The sequence below is a fragment of the Arachis hypogaea genome, chromosome 13 (assembly GCF_003086295.3).
Source record: "Arachis hypogaea cultivar Tifrunner chromosome 13, arahy.Tifrunner.gnm2.J5K5, whole genome shotgun sequence".
NCBI lineage: Eukaryota > Viridiplantae > Streptophyta > Magnoliopsida > Fabales > Fabaceae > Arachis > Arachis hypogaea.
In genome coordinates this window covers 23976432-23994993 of record NC_092048.1, presented here as the reverse complement: position 1 = coordinate 23994993, position 18562 = coordinate 23976432, and the positions used below count along the sequence as shown (strand labels likewise).

General features: G+C 35.8%; 2 protein-coding genes across 2 annotated transcripts; both read left to right on the top strand.

Moving 5' to 3' along the window:
* The first annotated feature begins 1822 nt into the window (after nt 1-1822).
* Nucleotides 1823-3345, top strand: LOC112737734 (UDP-glycosyltransferase 79B30). The gene has a single exon (XM_025787795.3). The coding sequence runs from the start codon at nt 1920-1922 to the stop codon at nt 3306-3308; it is 1389 nt and encodes a 462-aa protein (XP_025643580.1). The 5' UTR covers nt 1823-1919; the 3' UTR covers nt 3309-3345.
* A 1580-nt stretch (nt 3346-4925) lies between these two features.
* On the top strand, nt 4926-6633 carry LOC112737733 (UDP-glycosyltransferase 79B30). The gene has a single exon (XM_025787794.3). It carries the CDS (start codon nt 5114-5116, stop codon nt 6482-6484), a length of 1371 nt encoding a protein of 456 aa, XP_025643579.1. The 5' UTR covers nt 4926-5113; the 3' UTR covers nt 6485-6633.
* Nucleotides 6634-18562: the final 11929 nt, after the last annotated feature.

Below are 18562 nucleotides of genomic sequence, written 5' to 3'. Positions count from 1 at the left end.
ATCATGTGACACATGAAGGCACTTTGATAAAGAAAAGATTAACTACTGAATAGAAAAGAAAAAGATGGCCTTGCAAGTTGCAAAATTTTCATCCCTCTTTGGATGTGAAAGAACTTTTTAAACAGAATTATTACTAGTTTTTAAATTAGTTTACTTGAAGGGGAGTTTTGGAATAAGATTGAGCTATTTCTGTGTGACTTTAAGGTTCTGGCGAATTCAAAATGTATAAACAACTATTAATGTAATTACCAAGTTAGACGACTTTGGGTGTGTTTGGTAAATGCGTTGGTGAAGGAAGAAGTGCGTTTGAGCTTTTTGAATATTTTATTTTATGTTTGGTAATTTTTTTTCTAAACGCAGAAACGATTCTGCCTCTGAATCCACGTTAAGAAGAAGCTAAAATTTGTAGCTTCTGCTTTTTACGTTTATGATTGCTGATTATCTTTAGAAAATTAGGTGAGAGATTTATTTCTTTTTTACCAACTTTACCCTTCATTTTCTTCTATCAGAAGAATACCAATAACCATAAGTTTCAGAGTAATTCTCTGTAGTTCTTTTTACTTTTTCATAGTTCTTCCTTCTATTTTTTTTTATCAAAATTGTTCAGATTTGTTTCAATCACTAGTAAATTGAATATTTTAATTTTTTTTATTATTTTTAATACTTATTTTCATATTTTAATTTTTAGTGTTACGATTTTTGATGTTTTGTTTTTATGAGTTTTTTTTATCATTTTCTATATTATTTTTTATATGTATATTTTTTATGAATTTTTTTTAATTTTTGTTTGACTTTGTTTATATGTTTTTTTATTTATTTTATTGTATTTCTTTTATTCATATGACAAATATTGTTGATTTTTTTTGTAGTGTTATAATTTTTCAGGTATTTTATTAATTTTTATAATATTTTTATTATTTTTTGTTCATATGAATTCTTTTTTTTCTATCTTTTATTATATTGTATTTATGTTGTGTATGAAATTTTTTTATTTTTTTATTTTATTCATATAAATTTTATTTAGTTTTTATTGTATTTTTTGTTCATATGATATATGTTATTCGTTTTATGAAATTTTTATTATTTTTTATCTGTATGATTTTTTCTATTATTTGATGTACTTTATCTTTGTTTTATATCAATTTTTTTTATTTTTTTATTTTGACTTTGTAAAATTTCTAATTATAATTATTATATACTACGTTTATTATCAAAATTTTGTATAATATAAACTATGATCCTATAAAAAAAGGACAAAATAAATAAAAAATTTATTATAAGTAACAACAGAGTCATAAATAATGAAAATTTATAGTCCAAAATAATACTAAATTAAAGAGTACGGGTAATACTAGAAAAATTATAGAATTTTTTTGTTTAACATTATAAAATTTATAGTACTCTCTTTTATATTTTTATTGTATTTATTTATTTATATAATAAATATTTTTTATATTATTTTTGTTAGGTTCTGTTTTTGCATGTATATAAAAAAAATAATTTAAATTGATGTCTCTTTTAGTAATTTTTCATCTAAAAATAATTTTGAGTAGTATAATCCAAACAACATTTATTTTACTATAATCAATTTTAATACAAATATTACCAAACGTTAATCCAAATTTGCTTTTCATCAAAATTAATTTTATAAAATCTATTTTATGCAAACTGATGTTTACAAACTGAAATTGAAACACACACTCTATATGTTACACCTTTTGAAAGAGGTCTTTTTTCAAACCATGCGTCAACACTAGACATTTGTGCACCAGACTGTTTTTTATATTTGTGCACCAGACTGTTTTTTATTTTACTGAGTCCACCTAACATGAGGTTTGTATCTGGCAAAAAGTATTATATAAACCAAATCCGTCATGAATCTTACTCATCCTTTCTAAGGTTGAACGAAATCAACAAGAATGGAATCATCAGCAGCTTCTTTGAAGATAGCAATGTATCCATGGCTAGCCCTTGGCCACCAAACTGCACACTTCCACTTAGCCAACAAGTTAGCCGAAAAAGGCCACAATATCACATTCTTCGCCCCAAAAACAACACAATCCAAATTAGCTTCCTTCAATCACCACCCCAACCTTATCACCTTTGTCACCATCACTGTTCCTCGTGTTGAAGGCCTTCCACCACATGCTGAAACCACCTCAGATGTGTCTCCGCCTTTGCTTGCAGTCCTCATGACCGCCATGGATCAAACTCAACAAGTAATGGAAACCCATCTTTCTACTCTTAAACCTGATATTGTTTTCTATGACTATTTCACTCACTGGTTGCCACCATTGGCAAGGCGTCTAGGAATCAAGGCCATTCATTATTGCACTGCGCGTTCTGTGATGGTAGGCTATCTTCTCTCCCCTGCAAGGATCAATCAAGGGATACACAATCATGTTGATCTAACGCATCCTCCTCCGGGGTACCCTTCTTCGTCGTCCATAACGCTTCATACACATGAGGCACGAGAAATATATAACATGAGAAACATAACTTGCGGCAGCAATGTTCTTCTCGGTGAACGTATATTCACTACCATGATTGAATCTGACGCTTTGGCATATAGAACATGCAGGGAAATTGAAGGGCCTTACCTCGACTACGTAGAGGAACAATTCAAGAAGCCTGTGATTCTATCAGGATCAGTTCTGGAGCGACCCAATGCTAGTCTAGATGAAAAATGGGGTTCATGGCTTCAAGGGTTCAAAAGAGGTTCAGTGGTTTATTGTTGTTTTGGAAGTGAGTGCTGGTTACAACCAAATCTGTTCAAAGAATTGCTGCTGGGTCTTGAACTCACTAACATGCCGTTTCTAGCGGCATTAAAAGCCCCAGTTGGGTTCGATTCAGTTGGAGAGGCGCTACCAGAAGGGTTCGAAGAGAGGGTTGCAGGAAGAGGAATCGTGTATGGAGGGTGGATCCAACAGCCATTGATATTGGAACACCCTTCTGTTGGTTGCTTCATTACGCATTGTGGATCAAGCTCGTGTACAGAGGCATTGCTGAATGAGTGTCAAATAGTGTTGCTGCCAAATGGTGGTGACCAGTTCCTTAATGCAAGAATGATGGCAAACTACTTGCAAGTTGGTTTGGAAGTGGAAAAAGGGGAACAAGATGGATTCTACACCAAGGAAAGTGTGTGCAAAGCTATCACTATTTTGATGGATGATGAGAATCAAACAAGTAAAACACTCAGAGCTAACCATGCTAAATTAAGGCAGACTTTGCTTCTTAAAGATTTGGAGTCCACTTATATTGACAACTTCTGCAAGAACCTTCATCATATTATAAGGGAAAAAAATTAATTTCGACTTTTCTAGGTACTTCATTTTGAATTAAAGTGCAGATTAGTTCAAGAAAAATGTTCTTTTCATTTTAAAATTAATATATATAATAAGAGTATTTTAATTTAGATTAGTTCAAGATTTGATTCACCATTATTTCGGTCAAATTAATTTGTCTGACCTAATTTTAACAAAAATAATATGATTTAATCAATTATGTGTTAAAATTTAATATTAAAAACATCTTTAAAAAAAATATTTTAAACGTCATTTACTAAGTGGCTCCTAAAATAAAATTTATATTAACTTGATCTTTATAATGAGGAATGACACCTTGACTTAGGGGTGTTATCGGTTCGGTTTTGGATAAAAAACCAACCGAACACGATTCGATTTCTACAGACACACAATGCAACCATTCAGTTTGTTGCTTTTACAATAATAGAACCGAACTAAATCGAACCAACAGCAGTTTGATTCAGTCAGTTTTTTCGGTTTTTAATTTTTAATGAGCAAAAGAATTTCAAAAGAATTTAACAATTTGCTTAACAAATTGATCATTGCCTAATATTTAGATTATTTCGTCAAAGAAAAAATATTTTTTGAAGATCATTCTGTTCGCTTTTTATTTGTGTTATTTGGCTTTTAATAGTGTTTTCAAACAATATGAAGAGTATATGTATTTTTTTAGGCAACTATTCAAATAAAGATAACAAAAATATCTTTTTATAAAAATGTTTTGTTTAAAGTGTGACTAAATAAAGGAAAAGTCTAGGGGCCAGCAACTTTGTTAAATTTTGGCCAACATGTAACCAGCAAATAAAAGTGAGCCATTGGATGAAATCCCACACTAATCTCACATTATTAAAACCATCATTGATGGCTACTTGATGGCTACAAATCACAAAAGTTGCTGGTTCCTAACATTTCTCCTAAATAAATAAGTTACGCTTTTACAAATATAAAAAATCTAACCATATAATTCATCATCTAAAAGTCAAAAGAAAATATTTTCACATGAAGACAATTATAAAATTTTCATTATCTACCTTTTTTTATGTGAAGACAATTATAAAATTTTCAATGTAGTATCTACTTTTTTTTTATGTGAAGAGTACAATTCTGAGGATCATATTTGTGACTTTCAAAATTTTTTTTAAACACATAAATCTAAAAGTCAGATTTAAATTTTTTATTTTAAATTTTTTTAAACATATAATATTAAAAAAATTTAAATGCGCAAATCGGACCTTTCAATTTGCTTTATGATAGAGAAAAATATATATTTCAACAAAAATCAGATTCTTTGATTTATGCACTATAAAATCTAACCCTCAAATTTCTCTACTTCCATTTAAAAAAAAAATTTAAATCCATATAAAAAGTGAATTACACACGATCTTTTTTTATATCTATAAAAATTAGCCCATTTTGTCGTTACCAATTTTTTAGATTATTTTGTCAAAATATAAATTTTTTAGGTGTTAAAATAATTATTTACTAAAAGATTTATTAAAAATTGTTTTGGATATTATATTAAATTTTGTGGAATGGAAAGCGGTAGTCACCAAAAAAGGTAATGGAAAGCGGCACGCGGGGGCGATGAGATGGCGCAATGGTACCCTCCATTCTTTAATCTGCATCACTTACCATTCTTCACAAACTTTCATTATTAAACATTGATATCATCATGCACTTACAGTTGCACCCATTATATCTATCTCCATTATTATACAGAGTAAGTTATGTATAAATAGTCAGAAACTCTCGCTCCCATCGATCCACATCATAATCTCTTCCTCATTATTTATTTAATAATTATCTGCATGGATACAAGTTCCTTGAGCATTGCCATGTATCCATGGCTAGCCCTTGGTCATCAAACTCCATTCCTCCACCTATGTAACAAGTTAGCCAAAAGAGGCCACAGAATCACATTCTTTGCGCCCAAAACAGCACAATCCAAGTTACTCCATTTCAATCTTTATCCAGATCTCATCAAATTCGTCGCCGTCGCGGTTCCCCACGTGGACGGCCTTCCACCGAACGCAGAAACCACTTCAGACATTCCTTACCCTCTGCACCCTCTCATCATGACAGCAATGGACTTAACCCAAGCCCACATAGAAACTTATCTTTCCCAGCTTAAACCTGATCTTGTTTTCTATGATTTCACTCATTGGATGCCATCATTGGCAAGGCGTTTAGGAATCAAGGCCATTCACTTTTGTACTGTCAGTTCTGCCATGATAGGCTACACTGTTGTACCTTCAAGATTCCAAAAAGGGAACGACCAAACAATGAACGATCTCATGAAACCTCCTCCAGGGTACCCTCATTCATCTATCACATTTCACGTCCATGAGGCGCGAGCCTACGCTAACAAGCGGAAACAGGTCTTTGGGAGCAATGTTCTTTTCTATGATCGTATGTTCATTTCCATGAGTGAAGCCGATGCAATAGCGTTCAGAACTTGCAGGGAAATTGAAGGGCCTTACCTCGATTTCATACAGGAACAGTTCAAGAAGCCTGTGCTTCCTACAGGACCAGTGATACTAGAGAAACCAAACTTTGCATTGGATGAGAAATGGGCTTCTTGGCTTGGAGAATTCAAACAAGGCTCGGTGGTTTATTGTTGTCTTGGAAGTGAGTGCAGGTTGAGGCCAAACCTGTTTCAAGAATTGTTGTTGGGTCTTGAACTAGTTGGCATGCCTTTTCTTGCAGCTTTGAAACCCCCAATCGGGTTTGATTCAGTTGGAGACGCGCTACCAGAAGGGTTCGAAGAGAGGGTTAAAGGAAGAGGGATTGTGTATGGAGGGTGGATCCAACAGCCATTGATATTGGAACACCCTTCTGTTGGATGCTTCATTACACATTGCGGATCAGGTTCTTTGTCAGAGGCATTGCTCAATGAGTGCCAGTTGGTGTTGCTTCCAAATGTCGGTGACCAGATTCTGAATGCAAGAATGATGAGTAAGAATTTGCAAGTTGGTGTGGAAGTGGAGAAAGGGGAAGACGATGGATTGTACACTAAGGAAAGTGTGTGCAAAGCAGTTAGTATTGTAATGGATGATGAGAATGAGACAAGCAGAATAGTCAGAAGTAACCATGCTAAGATCAGAGAGATGTTGCTTAATAAAGATTTAGAGTCTACTTATATTGATGCTTTCTGTAAGAATCTTCAAGAGATACTTTGAAGGTTTTTTCATCTTTCTTATTTTAATATGTATTTTGAGGTTCTAATGTGTTGTATTGTGAATGTGTGCCATAATGTAGGTGTAATATTGAGAATTTGATGTACACCAGATTAGTATCTGATTATCGTTTTATCCTAAAATTCTTCTAGCTTCTAGTACTTTCTCTATGATAATTACAGTCCGGTTTTGACAAAGTTAGTATTTGATTTAAATTACTGCACTTTACTTTTTAATTTTTATCATTACTGATACTCATTTAAGGAAAAATCATAATTAACAGTGAAGATAACAAGAAAAGTTTATTCCAGTAGTACATGCTCATTTTTTCCTTTAGCAAGTCTTGGGTTCAAAATTATACTCTTGAACAAAATTGACTTTTGTAAATGATATCCTACTTTGCAGTGAAACCAATATTTTACAGTAAAGTTGAAGCTAGTAAAATATACAACAACTAATTTACAGCTAATACTTAAATCACTATAGAGAACAACCAGAATGGAGGAAATCAAACAGAATACAGGTGAATGGATCTAATTTTCAACTTGTTGTATGATCCAAGTAATGTTAGAAGTTAGTGAACTCAGTTTTTATCTTGTCTCAGAAGGTTGGTTCAGAATCGTAATTTGTAAAATTCTGAGACAGAACAGAACATAAACAATACTCATAAATTATAAAGAAATATAAAAAATAATTGTAGCTTCATTTGATGCCATTCCACAGTCACTCAAACTAAAATTTATATCCTACAAAGAGATTGGATTACAGATCAATAGGCCACAACAACAACAACAAAAATTGAAGAATTCAAGGAGGTTAGAACAGAGCATAACATAGTAAATTAAGAAAATAACATAGTTGAATGCCTGAATCATATGTAAATATTATGTGCTATAGGAGAGCAGATTCAAAACTTAACAAAGCAGATTAAAAGATAAGAAAGCAAATTCAAAGCAGATTCAAGCATGACAAACAAAGCAGTGAAAGCACAAGCACAAGAGAGCAGATAGTAGAGGGAGAAGAGAGGAGACTTAATTATCTTTGTTTAAATGCATGGGGTTAATATGTTTTGTTTTTAACCCTTTATCACTTTGTTTAAATCATCTGAGGATGGAACGGCAGCACTTAATTATCTTTCCAATCTTGTGTTTGTGAATCCGTGAGACTCATTAGTCACTTGTGCAAATTAATTAGCTCTCAAAGCAAGGAAATTCAAAGATCAATTAGTGAGTGAGTGAGTGACGGTAAGAATGAAACCAACAATTAATTTGCCCATGCATTATAATATAACATGATCTAGTACGATTTTTTCCCTCAGTTATACATAACAATACATTAAGAAGAACAATATCACTATAACAATGAGGTATATCTGTATTCTAACTTCAAATTAATCTATAAATTTCGCTAAAGAAAAATAATACAGTATGCTTTGTCTTTATAGTGCTTGTTTCATTAAGTTGATAATTTTTTTAGCATATTTGGTAAATTTCTATTAGTAAAAATAAAAACACTAAAAAAAAAAACTATCTTTTTTAAGAAACAATCATTTACATTTTTTTAAAAAAAAATCTTTTTTTCTTAAAAAAAATACTTTTTACATAATAAATAAACAAAAAATATTTTTATATTGTTATACACAAATATACTGTTATGCAGATTTTTAGCAAATCGTAGTTGGTTCGATATCTAGTATCTGGGGAGTAAAATCTATTCTTGTGTGAGTACCAATTTTTAAAAGTGCACCAAAAATTTTGTTTCTCGAACGAAAAGATAAAGAAAAACTTGAAAAGTAAAAGAAATTTAAACAACTTGAAATTAAAAACACAGGAAGTAAATTTAAAATTAAAGAAAAGCAATAAAATATCTTTAACATGGTTGAAAGACTTTGAATTCGAATACAATGCAAAAATATTAAAAAAAAAAAAGGTTTGCCAAAGGAAACTAAATTGCAGAAAAGGTAATAAATTGCAAGAAACTTAAAACAAATGTAAAGACATGGAAAGAATTTTACAAAAAAAATTCTTTGCAGACTCAAAAAGTCTCTAAGAATGTGACTGTATAAGAGTATTTTTTAAAACCAAATTTCAATATCTGTTCCTTCCAAATTTTATCTATTTATAGATCTTTTCAACCAATTAAATTTCATCACGTGCTTTATATGTGAGAAATCTGAGCCTAATCATTCCCGCCACTTAAATGATGGATAACCGTCTTCATCTTCAATTGCCTTGATTATTAGTCTTATCATTGCTTTGATTGTTTAATCCTATTTCGACAAGCTTCATCGATCAACCTATTCGCTTATCGATAAGACAATAACCTTCCTTTGATGAATCCTGAACCCACTCGACAGGACCCAAATAAGTAACGCCTTTGATTTTGACTAACTAATTAACTGAGTACACTACGTTCTTTGAAGTCAATTCTCTTTCTTTTTATCTATACACTTTACCAATCTACCAAAATATTCAACTAACATATACTTGATAGATAAATAAAAAGATATTTTTGTATGAAATATCTAAATATAAAATTATTTTTATTTTTTTATAAAATCTTTTAAAAAAATAATTTAAAATATATATATTTTTTTTAAAATTCACCCGAACAAATCTTATATCAGTACAAATTTCCTAATGACTTAGTTGTTAAGTAAATATATTGGGGATGAAGTTGCTTTCAAATTATAGGAAGTAAAATTCATATTGAATTAATTTGCTTGAATTTCAAATGTTTGAATTGCCATACGATACGTTTTTAGCCAATTTTATTGACTTGTCAAATTTTGAGAAACTTCTTCAAGATTTTGTAACTTTTAGTAGTGACTGTCTTTCATCAATTTGTACAAATAATTTTGTAATTTATTAAGATTTTACCAATTTCTAAAAATATTAATTCAACGTAAATTCTTAAACTTAATTATAGGATTAATAAAGTTAGTTTAATCGCCAAAGTCACTAAAATAAAAGAGAATCACATTGCAATCGTCAATTATGCATGGGAAAACACAAGTGAAAAGAATCGAGTCCTTGATAATTGATAGGTGGTTGAACAAGATTAGGCAGTATTTTAATTTTAAAAGGCTTTCCACTCTTGGCAAATGTATTAGCAAAGGAAAAGTATAAGTAATTAACAATATTTTTGAATAATGTGTGAACAATGTGAATTAATAAGGTTAAAAGAGTCAATTAATCTTAAATTTAATTAGTAGTATTAAATTAAGATGTAGTGTATTTTTATTTGATTGGTAATTATTCATGTTGTTTAAAATAATCATTATTTACCTAGCACTCCCCGCATGACAGAGCATCTCTCGTTGAGAATAAAAGTCTAGTTAAAATTTTACAAAATGAGTTTTATGTATAAATTTACACGTGGAACTTACATAGATAAACTTTACCTACCACTCGTGTGTTAAATTTTTTTCAGTTAATATAAGAATTTTAATGTGTAAATGATGACAAAATAAAACTATGCAAAATGAGATAAGCTTTAATATAGTATCTGAAGTTGCACTCGAGTCTCATAATAGTTCCTGAACTTAAAAGTTTCTCAGAGTCATCTCCGAACTTGCATTCCGGGACTCAAAGTTGTCCTTCCGACAATTTCTGGACACCTGGCGCAACTGAAAAGCTTAGCTGGCAGCGTCGTTGACATGTGGGACTCACAGAAACGACGCCGTTTTGGCTGTGGCACCAAAATGACATGAAACGACGTCGTTTCACGCTGAATACGTCCCTCCATCAACGTTTCAATAACGTATTATCTCCCTCCTCTCTAAACACGAAACAAACACAACACAGAGTGAGGTTTCTTCTTCTCCCTCCCTCAATCTCCAATGGCGCATGTGCGATTGCATTAACCGCACTGATTTCAGTGGAAGACTTTGGCTTTGGAGCATCGCTGTTTTCCTCTCTTTCATACACAAAGTTGGGAAGCCTGGTTTCTCTGAAAGAGGTAAGCCAAAAATGAAAAAAAAATGTGGTTCCTCTGTTTTTTGATATTGTTGTTAATCTAATATTCACAAAAGTTCAGGCCATTTTTTTCGATTGTAATTCGTGGGTATGAACGCCTCTGTTCTGTTCTCTGTGCTAGGGTTTGATCACTACTGGCTTTCGTAGTGGTTTGGCCAAGAAAATTGTAGAGTAGGAGTGTTTCTTGTGTTTTGATGATATGAAAACGTGTTCTTTATGTGTTAGGGTTTACTGCTCTTAGTGGAGGAGTTTCCAAATTGTTAATGTGTTTCAGGACAATGACTCTGATCAATGAATTTGTTAAACAGAGTTTGCATAATCACAGTAGAAGTAAAGATCTTTTGGGAGTTGAAATTTTTTGTAACTCTGATAATGGATTCTGAATTTGACTGATTTACCTAATTGCCTTTCTTTGTATTGGGTTGGTTTAGTTAAACTGAATGTAATATGTAATGCTGTTTAGTTAAACTAAATGTGTGATCATAATGGATTCTTGCATACATATGTTAGAATAATATAAAGTAAGTTTTGCAATTGCTAATGAAGTTAACTTAGCTATTGGAATAGTCAAGTTGTTTGATGAATTTGGTCTGGACTAGTGGATTAGTTGTGAGAAAGGGTATGTAAATTTGAATGGTTTGATCCATGAAGATTGAAGTTAGTGTCTAGAGAACTGCTATCCTTAGTTAAACCAAAATAATGTTCTTGATTTCACACTTTCTCTGCATAGTTGGATCTGATTTCTTGATGTGACATCAGTAATGTTTATTCATTTCTTATTAGTGGACAATAATTGATTATTCTATACTTTCATATTTCCAATCTATTACTAGCAGTGATGTCTGATTTCAAACAATGGGTGTGATTTTTTTTTAAATATTGGCAGATGGGTGATCCGTTAATTACCATTATATTTCACCATGGAGGGTCGTTTATCACAGAGGCTGATGGGAGTATGTGTTACAACGGTGGAGAGACTTGTGAGTTGCCGGACATTGATACAGACACGCTGGATGTATTCTTCGTCCGAGACTATCATAAAAAAATTGGGTATGACAAGGTTAGCCAAACTTGGTGGCTGGTGCCTAATCGGCCTATGCAAACTGGTTTAAGAGCAATAGCAGATGATAAGGAGCTGATGAAAATGTGTTATGATGAGCGGATAATTTTAACGCTTTTTGGCATTGTTTTACATAATTTTCAGTATAATTTAGTTAGTTTTTAAGTATATTTTTATTAGTTTTTAAATAAAAATCACATTTCTAGACTTTACTATGATTTTGTGTATTTTTCTCTGATTTCAGGTAATTTCTGGCTGAAATTGAGGGACTTGAGCAAAAATCAGATTCAGAGGTTGAAGAAAGACTGCAGATGCTGTTGGATTCTGACCTCCCTGCACTCAAAGTGGATTTTCTGGAGCTACAGAACTCCAAATGGCCCGATCTCAATTGCGTTAGAAAGTAGACATCCAGGGCTTTCCAGAAATATATAATAGTCCATACTTTGATTAAGGATAGATGATGTAAACTGGCGTTGAACGCCAGTTTCATGCTGCATTCTGGAGTCAAACGCCAGAAACAGGTTGCAAAGTAGAGTTAAACGCCAGAAACAAGTTACAAACTGGCGTTCAACTCCAAGAAAGACCTCTACACGTGTAAAGTTCAATGCTCAGCCCAAGCACACACCAAGTGGGTCCCGAAAGTGGATTTCTGCATCATTTACTCATTTCTGTAAACCCTAGTAACTAATTTAGTATAAATAGGACTTTTTACTATCTTTGTAAGGGATCTTTGATTAGTTTTTATGCTATCTTAGACTTTTATGGGAGCTGGCCATTCGGCCATGCCTGGACCATTATCACTTATGTATTTTCAAACGGTAGAGTTTTTACACACCATAGATTAAGGTGTGGAGCTCTGCTGTTCCTCATGAATTAATACAAAGTACTACTGTTTTTCTATTCAATTCAAGCTTATTCCTATTCTAAGATATCCATTCGCACCCAAGAACATGATGAATGTGATGATTATGTGACGCTCATCATCATTCTCACTCATGAATGCGTGCCTGACAAACACTTCCGTTCTACATGCAAACAAGCTAGAATGAATATCTCTTAGATATCTAATACAGAGGACCAAGTCCGAGATATTAGAATCTTCGTGGTATAAGTTAGAACCCATGGATGGCCATTCTTGAGATCCAGAAAGTCTAAACCTTGTCTGTGGTATTCCGAGTAGGATCTGGGAAGGGATGGCTGTGACGAGCTTCAAACTCGCGAGTGCTGGGCGTAGTGACAGACGCAAAAGGATAGTAAATCCTATTCTAGTATGATCGAGAACCGACAGATGATTAGCCATGCAGTGACAGCGCATTGGACCATTTTCACAGAGAGGATGGGATGTAGCCATTGACAACGGTGATGCCCTACATAAAGCTTGCCATGGAAAGGAGTAGGAATGGTTGGATGAAGACAGCAGGAAAGCAGAGGTTCAGAAGAACGAAAGCATCTCTATACGCTTATCTGAAATTCTCACCAATGAATTACATAAGTACCTCTATCATTATTTTACGTTTTATTTATCTTTTTATCTCCATAACCATTTGAATTCGCCTGACTGAGATTTACAAGGTGACCATAGCTTGCTTCAAGTCGACAATCTCCGTGGGATCGATCCTTACTCACGTAAGGTTTATTACTTAGACGACCCAGTGCACTTGCTGGTCAGTTGTGCGAAGTTGTGACAAAGAATTAAGATTATGAACGTGCGTATAAAGTTTTCAGCGCCGTTACCAAGGAATGGAACCGTCACGATTTCTGCGCACCATGTTTTTGGCGCCGTTGCCGGGGATTGTTCGAGTTTGGACAACTGACAGTTCATCTTATTGCTCAGATTAGGTAATTTTATTTTAATTTTAAGCTTTTTATTTCTTATTTTCGAAAAAAATACAAAAAAATATTTTCTTCTTTTTCGTTTTTCTCAATTAATTTTCGAAAAATAAAAAAAAAATTAATAAAATCATAAAACCAAAAATAATTTGTGTTTCTTGTTTGAGTCTAGAGTCAAGTTTTAAGTTTGGTGTCAATTGCATCTTTTTAATTTTCTAAAAATTATTTTCGAAAATTTCATGCATTGCATTTTTCATGATCTTCAAGTCGTTCTTGGCCAGTCTTCTTGTTTGATCTTCATATTTTCTTGTTTTGTGTCTTTTCTTGTTTTTCATATGCATTTTCAATTTGTTAGTGTCTAAAAAATTAAAAATTTCTAAGTTTGGTGTCTTGCATGTTTTCTTTTCTTGAAAATTTTTCAAAAATAAGTCTTGATGTTCATCTTGATCTTCAAAGTGTTTGTTCATACCCTGGGTCGAGATATCCGACCTGGGGTGATCGACGATAAACCGACCGACCTCTTTAGGTCAAGCGGACCGACTTTTTTACGAAGAACTCGGCCAAATCGACAGGAAAGCCCAAAAAGGGCCCAATTCAAGGAATACGACCCAAATCCAAAGGTCATTCAGGCCTACAGAGAGAAGGGCGGTTCCATTGAAGATACGCTGACCTCAACCCAAAAGATAAAGATAAGATAAGATAACTAACTTATCTTATCCAAAGATCACATCTCACCATTATAAATACACTGGAACACCCAGGTATAACTCATACTCTAATTCTACATAACACCTGTTTAATACCCATGCTAACTTAAGCATCGGAGTCTCTTGCAGGTACCCCCACCCTCCGGTGACGAAGGATCAGCAGTACAACCAGTCCAACAAGTCGGACACGACAGCTCCGGTCGTCTCCTACCAGCCGGACACGTCGGTACCGATCCGTACAGAGGATCTCAACCGAGATCGACCTCCAGTTTCAGGTAACCCTCGGAACATTGGCGCCGTTGCCAGGGAACCTGGAAGTCATCCCATCACCATGGTGGACAACCGTGACAACGACCACGATTCAGATCTAGAAAATAGAACGCCGCACAAAAATGCGGACACCCCACTAAAAGACACCCCAGAATCCAATGGAGACAAAAATACATCTAAACCAGGAGCAATAGAAGCTCTTCAAGATCGCTTGAAACATCTTGAAGAAGAAACCCAACAACAATGAGAAATCGGAAAGGATCTACAAAGAGAGGTACGGCGACGTCAAGAATTGGAAGAAAAATTACAGCAATTAGAAGCCGATCTCAAATCGAAGGCCCCTCGGATCACTTCTGAGGAAAGCTCACACAAAGAACAAGATCCATTCACCAGGGAGATCATGAAAACCAAAATCCCAAAGGACTTCAAACTCCCAGATATGACTTTATATGACGGTACCACAGACCCCAACCACCATCTCAGTAATTTCAGAAGCAGAATGTACCTTACCAACGCCTCAGACGCCATTCGCTGCAAAGCTTTCCCAACAACTCTCACGAAGACAGCAATCCGATAGTTCGACAATTTACCTCCAAAGTCCATTTCAAACTTCGATGACCTGGCCAAAAAGTTCCTGGCCAGATTCTCCATCTAGAAAGATAAGGCCAAGCACGCCCCCAGTCTACTAAGGATCAAGCAAGGAGATCGGGAGAACCTCCGCAACTACATGGAAAGATTCAACAAAACATGTATGGACATACAAAGCTTACCAACAGAGGCTGCCATCATGGGACTCATCAATGGCCTACGAGAGGGACCATTTAGCCAATCTATATCAAAGAAGTACCCTACCTCATTAGACGAAGTACAGGAGCGAGCAGAAAAATACATCAACATGGAAGAAAACACTCGGTTAGGAGAAACCTCAAAATCTGGGAACCCCTACCGGGATAAAGACAAGGAATCTAAAAAGAAAGAAGATCGACAGGGGGAGAAAATAAAAAAGTACCATAATTACACCCCTCTCAGGGCATCCCTAGTCAACGTGTACAAAGAAGTCTGCCATACAGAGAAAATCCCCCCAGCGCGACCACTCAAAGGCAAAAGGGGAGGGGGAAACCGAAAGGAATATTGTGAATATCATCGAGTTCGAGGGCACTCCACCAACGAGTGCTTCGACTTAAAGAATATCATAGAAAAATTAGTGAGAAAAGGAAGATTAGATCGATTTCTGGCTACCCGAGATGATGACCAAAGAAAAAGACGAAGGGACGAGGATGACGGATGAACTGAACGATCACCTCAGACACCAGAAAGACATGTCCACATGATACATGGCGGATTCGCAGCAGGAGGGATCTCCAAATCCTCTCGCAAAAGATATCTCAAAGAAGTATATCATGTCGAAGGAGAGGAAGACGCGTCTGGCGTCATCACAGGACATGACGATCCCATGGTTATCACCATCATATTGGCAAACGCCAACCTACACTGCACCTTAATAGACCAAGGGAGTTCTGCCGACATCTTATTCAAAACAGCCTTTGATAAACTCGGCTTAGAAGCAAAAGAACATAAAGCATATCCAAACAGCCTGTTCGGGTTAGGAGATACCCCGGTTCGACCACTAGGATACATACCACTATATACAACCTTCGGAAAAGGGGACTAATCCAGGACCCTCAAAATAGATTACATCGTAGTCGATGTAAGTTCAGCTTATAATGCTCTCATAGGTCGGACAACACTCAACCAACTCGGTGCGATAGTCTCGACCCCACACCTATGTATGAAATTCCCAACTCCGAAAGGGATAGCTACGATAAAAGCTGACCAAAAGATGGCACGTCGCTGTTATAACGAAAGCCTAAACCTCAGAGGCAAAGGAGAAGAGTTTCATACAATTGAATTGGGCGGAGTCCAGCAACGGGAAGAACTCCGTCCGCAACCAGAAGGCGAGATAGAGAAGATTCAAATTGGAGACACCTCGGACAAAACGACCAATATTGGCACGATCCTAAGAGGAGACTCAAAAGAATTACTGATACAATTCTTACGAGATAATGTCGACCTCTTCGCATGGAAAGCCGCAGACATGCCAGGCATAGACCCTAAGCTAATGTGCCACAAGTTGGCGGTCTACCCAGGATCTCGGCCGATGCAGTAGAGACGAAGGAAACTCAGGCCAGAACGATCCAAAGCTGTGGAAGAACAAGTACAAGCACTACTGGAGGCAGGATTTATAAGAGAAGTCAAGTACCCACTATGGCTAGCTAACGTCGTCTTGGTGAAAAAATCAAATGGGAAGTGGCGAATGTGCACCGATTACACCGATCTCAACAAAGCCTGCCCAAAAGATCCATACCCACTCCCAAGCATCGACGCTCTGGTAGATGCTTCCTCCGGATACAGATACCTCTCGTTTATGGACGCATATTCGGGATACAACCAAATCCCCATGTATCCACCAGATCAGGAAAAGACCTCGTTCTTAACACCAAAGGCAAACTACTGCTACATCGTGATGCCTTTCGGTCTCAAGAACGAGGAGCTACTTATCAAAGGCTAATGAATAAAGTCTTCTCAGATCACATCGGAAAAATCATGGAAGTTTATGTGGACAACATGTTGATAAAGACACAAAGTGAAGATACATTATTATCCGACCTGGCTCAAGTGTTCGACACCATAAGGAAGCACAACATGCGACTCAATCCCCCAAAATGCACTTTCGCAGTAGAAGCAGGCAAATTCTTAGGTTTCATGCTCACACAAAGGGGAATTGAAGCAAATCCAGATAAATGTCAAGCCATACTCAACATGAAGAGCCTAACCTGTGTCAAAGAAGTACAACAACTCAACGGGAGACTGGCTGCCCTATCCCGATTCTTAGCAGGAGCTGCGATAAGATCCCTCCCCTTCTATGCTACTTTAAGAAAGGGAAAATAGTTCGAATGGACGACAGAATGTGAGCAAGCCTTCCAAGACTTCAAAGGGTTCTTAGGACGGCCACCTATCCTATCTCGACCACGAGAAGGAGAACCACTCATATTATATCTCGCAGTAGGGAGCCGGGCAATAGCCTCAACACTAGTCAGAGAAGACGAAGATGGGCAACAACCTGTCTACTTCATTAGCAAGGCACTACAAGGATTCGAGCTAAACTACCAGAAAATAGAAAAATTTGCCTATACCCTTATCCTAACATCTCGACGACTCCGCCCGTACTTCCAGGCTCACACCATTAAGGTTCGAACTAACCAGCCCATAAAAGGAATATTGCAGAAAACAGATCTAGCAGGCAGAATTCTACAATGGGCAGTCGAGTTTTCAGAGTTTGACCTCCAATATGAAGCTCGGACGGCCATCAAATCACAGTATCTGGCCGACTTTATCGCAGAATTCACAGATGCCCTAGAAACCCCCACAGAATGGAATCTTTACGTGGATGGTTCTTCAAATAAAACTGGAAGCGGCGTAGGCGTGATAATAGAAAGCAACCAAGGAACCCAAGTTGAGCTCTCCCTCAAGTTCGGGTTCCCGGCCTCAAACAACCAGGCGGAATATGAAGCATTATTAGCTGGTTTGAAGCTGGCTAAAGAGGTCGGAGCTCAAAAACTCAACATTTACAGCGATTCACAAGTGGTCATATCACAAATAACAGGGAGCTACCAAGCCAAAGATCCCACCATGAAAAAGTATTTGGATAAAACCAAGGAACAGCTCGGAAAAATCGGGGAGTATAAGATCTGCCACATACCCCGTGAACAAAATGCCCGAGCTGATGCACTCTCAAAACTAGCCAGCACCAAACCAGGGGGCAACAATAGAAGCCTCATCCAGAAAATGTTGCAGAACCCGTCAATCTCGAAAGAGGAAAAAGTCATGACTATAACAAGTCAGGACCAAGGATGGATGACCCCCATAACCAACTACCTCAAAACAGGAACGCTCCCCACAGAAGAAAAGGAGGCAAAGAGGTTAAAAAGGGAGGCACAGTACTACACCATCATAAACAACATCTTGTACAAAAGAGGAATCTCAATACCTTTACTAAAATGCGTGCCGACCTCCAACACAAAGGAAGTGCTAGAAGAAATACACGGCGGCATTTGTGGCAATCATCTCGGAGCACGAGCTCTCGCCAAAAAAGTACTCCGGGCGGGATTTTATTGGCCAATTCTACAGAAGGAAGCCACAGAATTTGTAAAGACATGTCCACCATGTCAGAAACATG

Bases quoted from the DNA above. Each gene is read 5' to 3' on its own strand.
- LOC112737734 (XM_025787795.3), top strand. From the start codon at position 1,920: ATGGAATCATCAGCAGCTTCTTTGAAGATAGCAATGTATCCATGGCTA.
- LOC112737733 (XM_025787794.3), top strand. From the start codon at position 5,114: ATGGATACAAGTTCCTTGAGCATTGCCATGTATCCATGGCTAGCCCTT.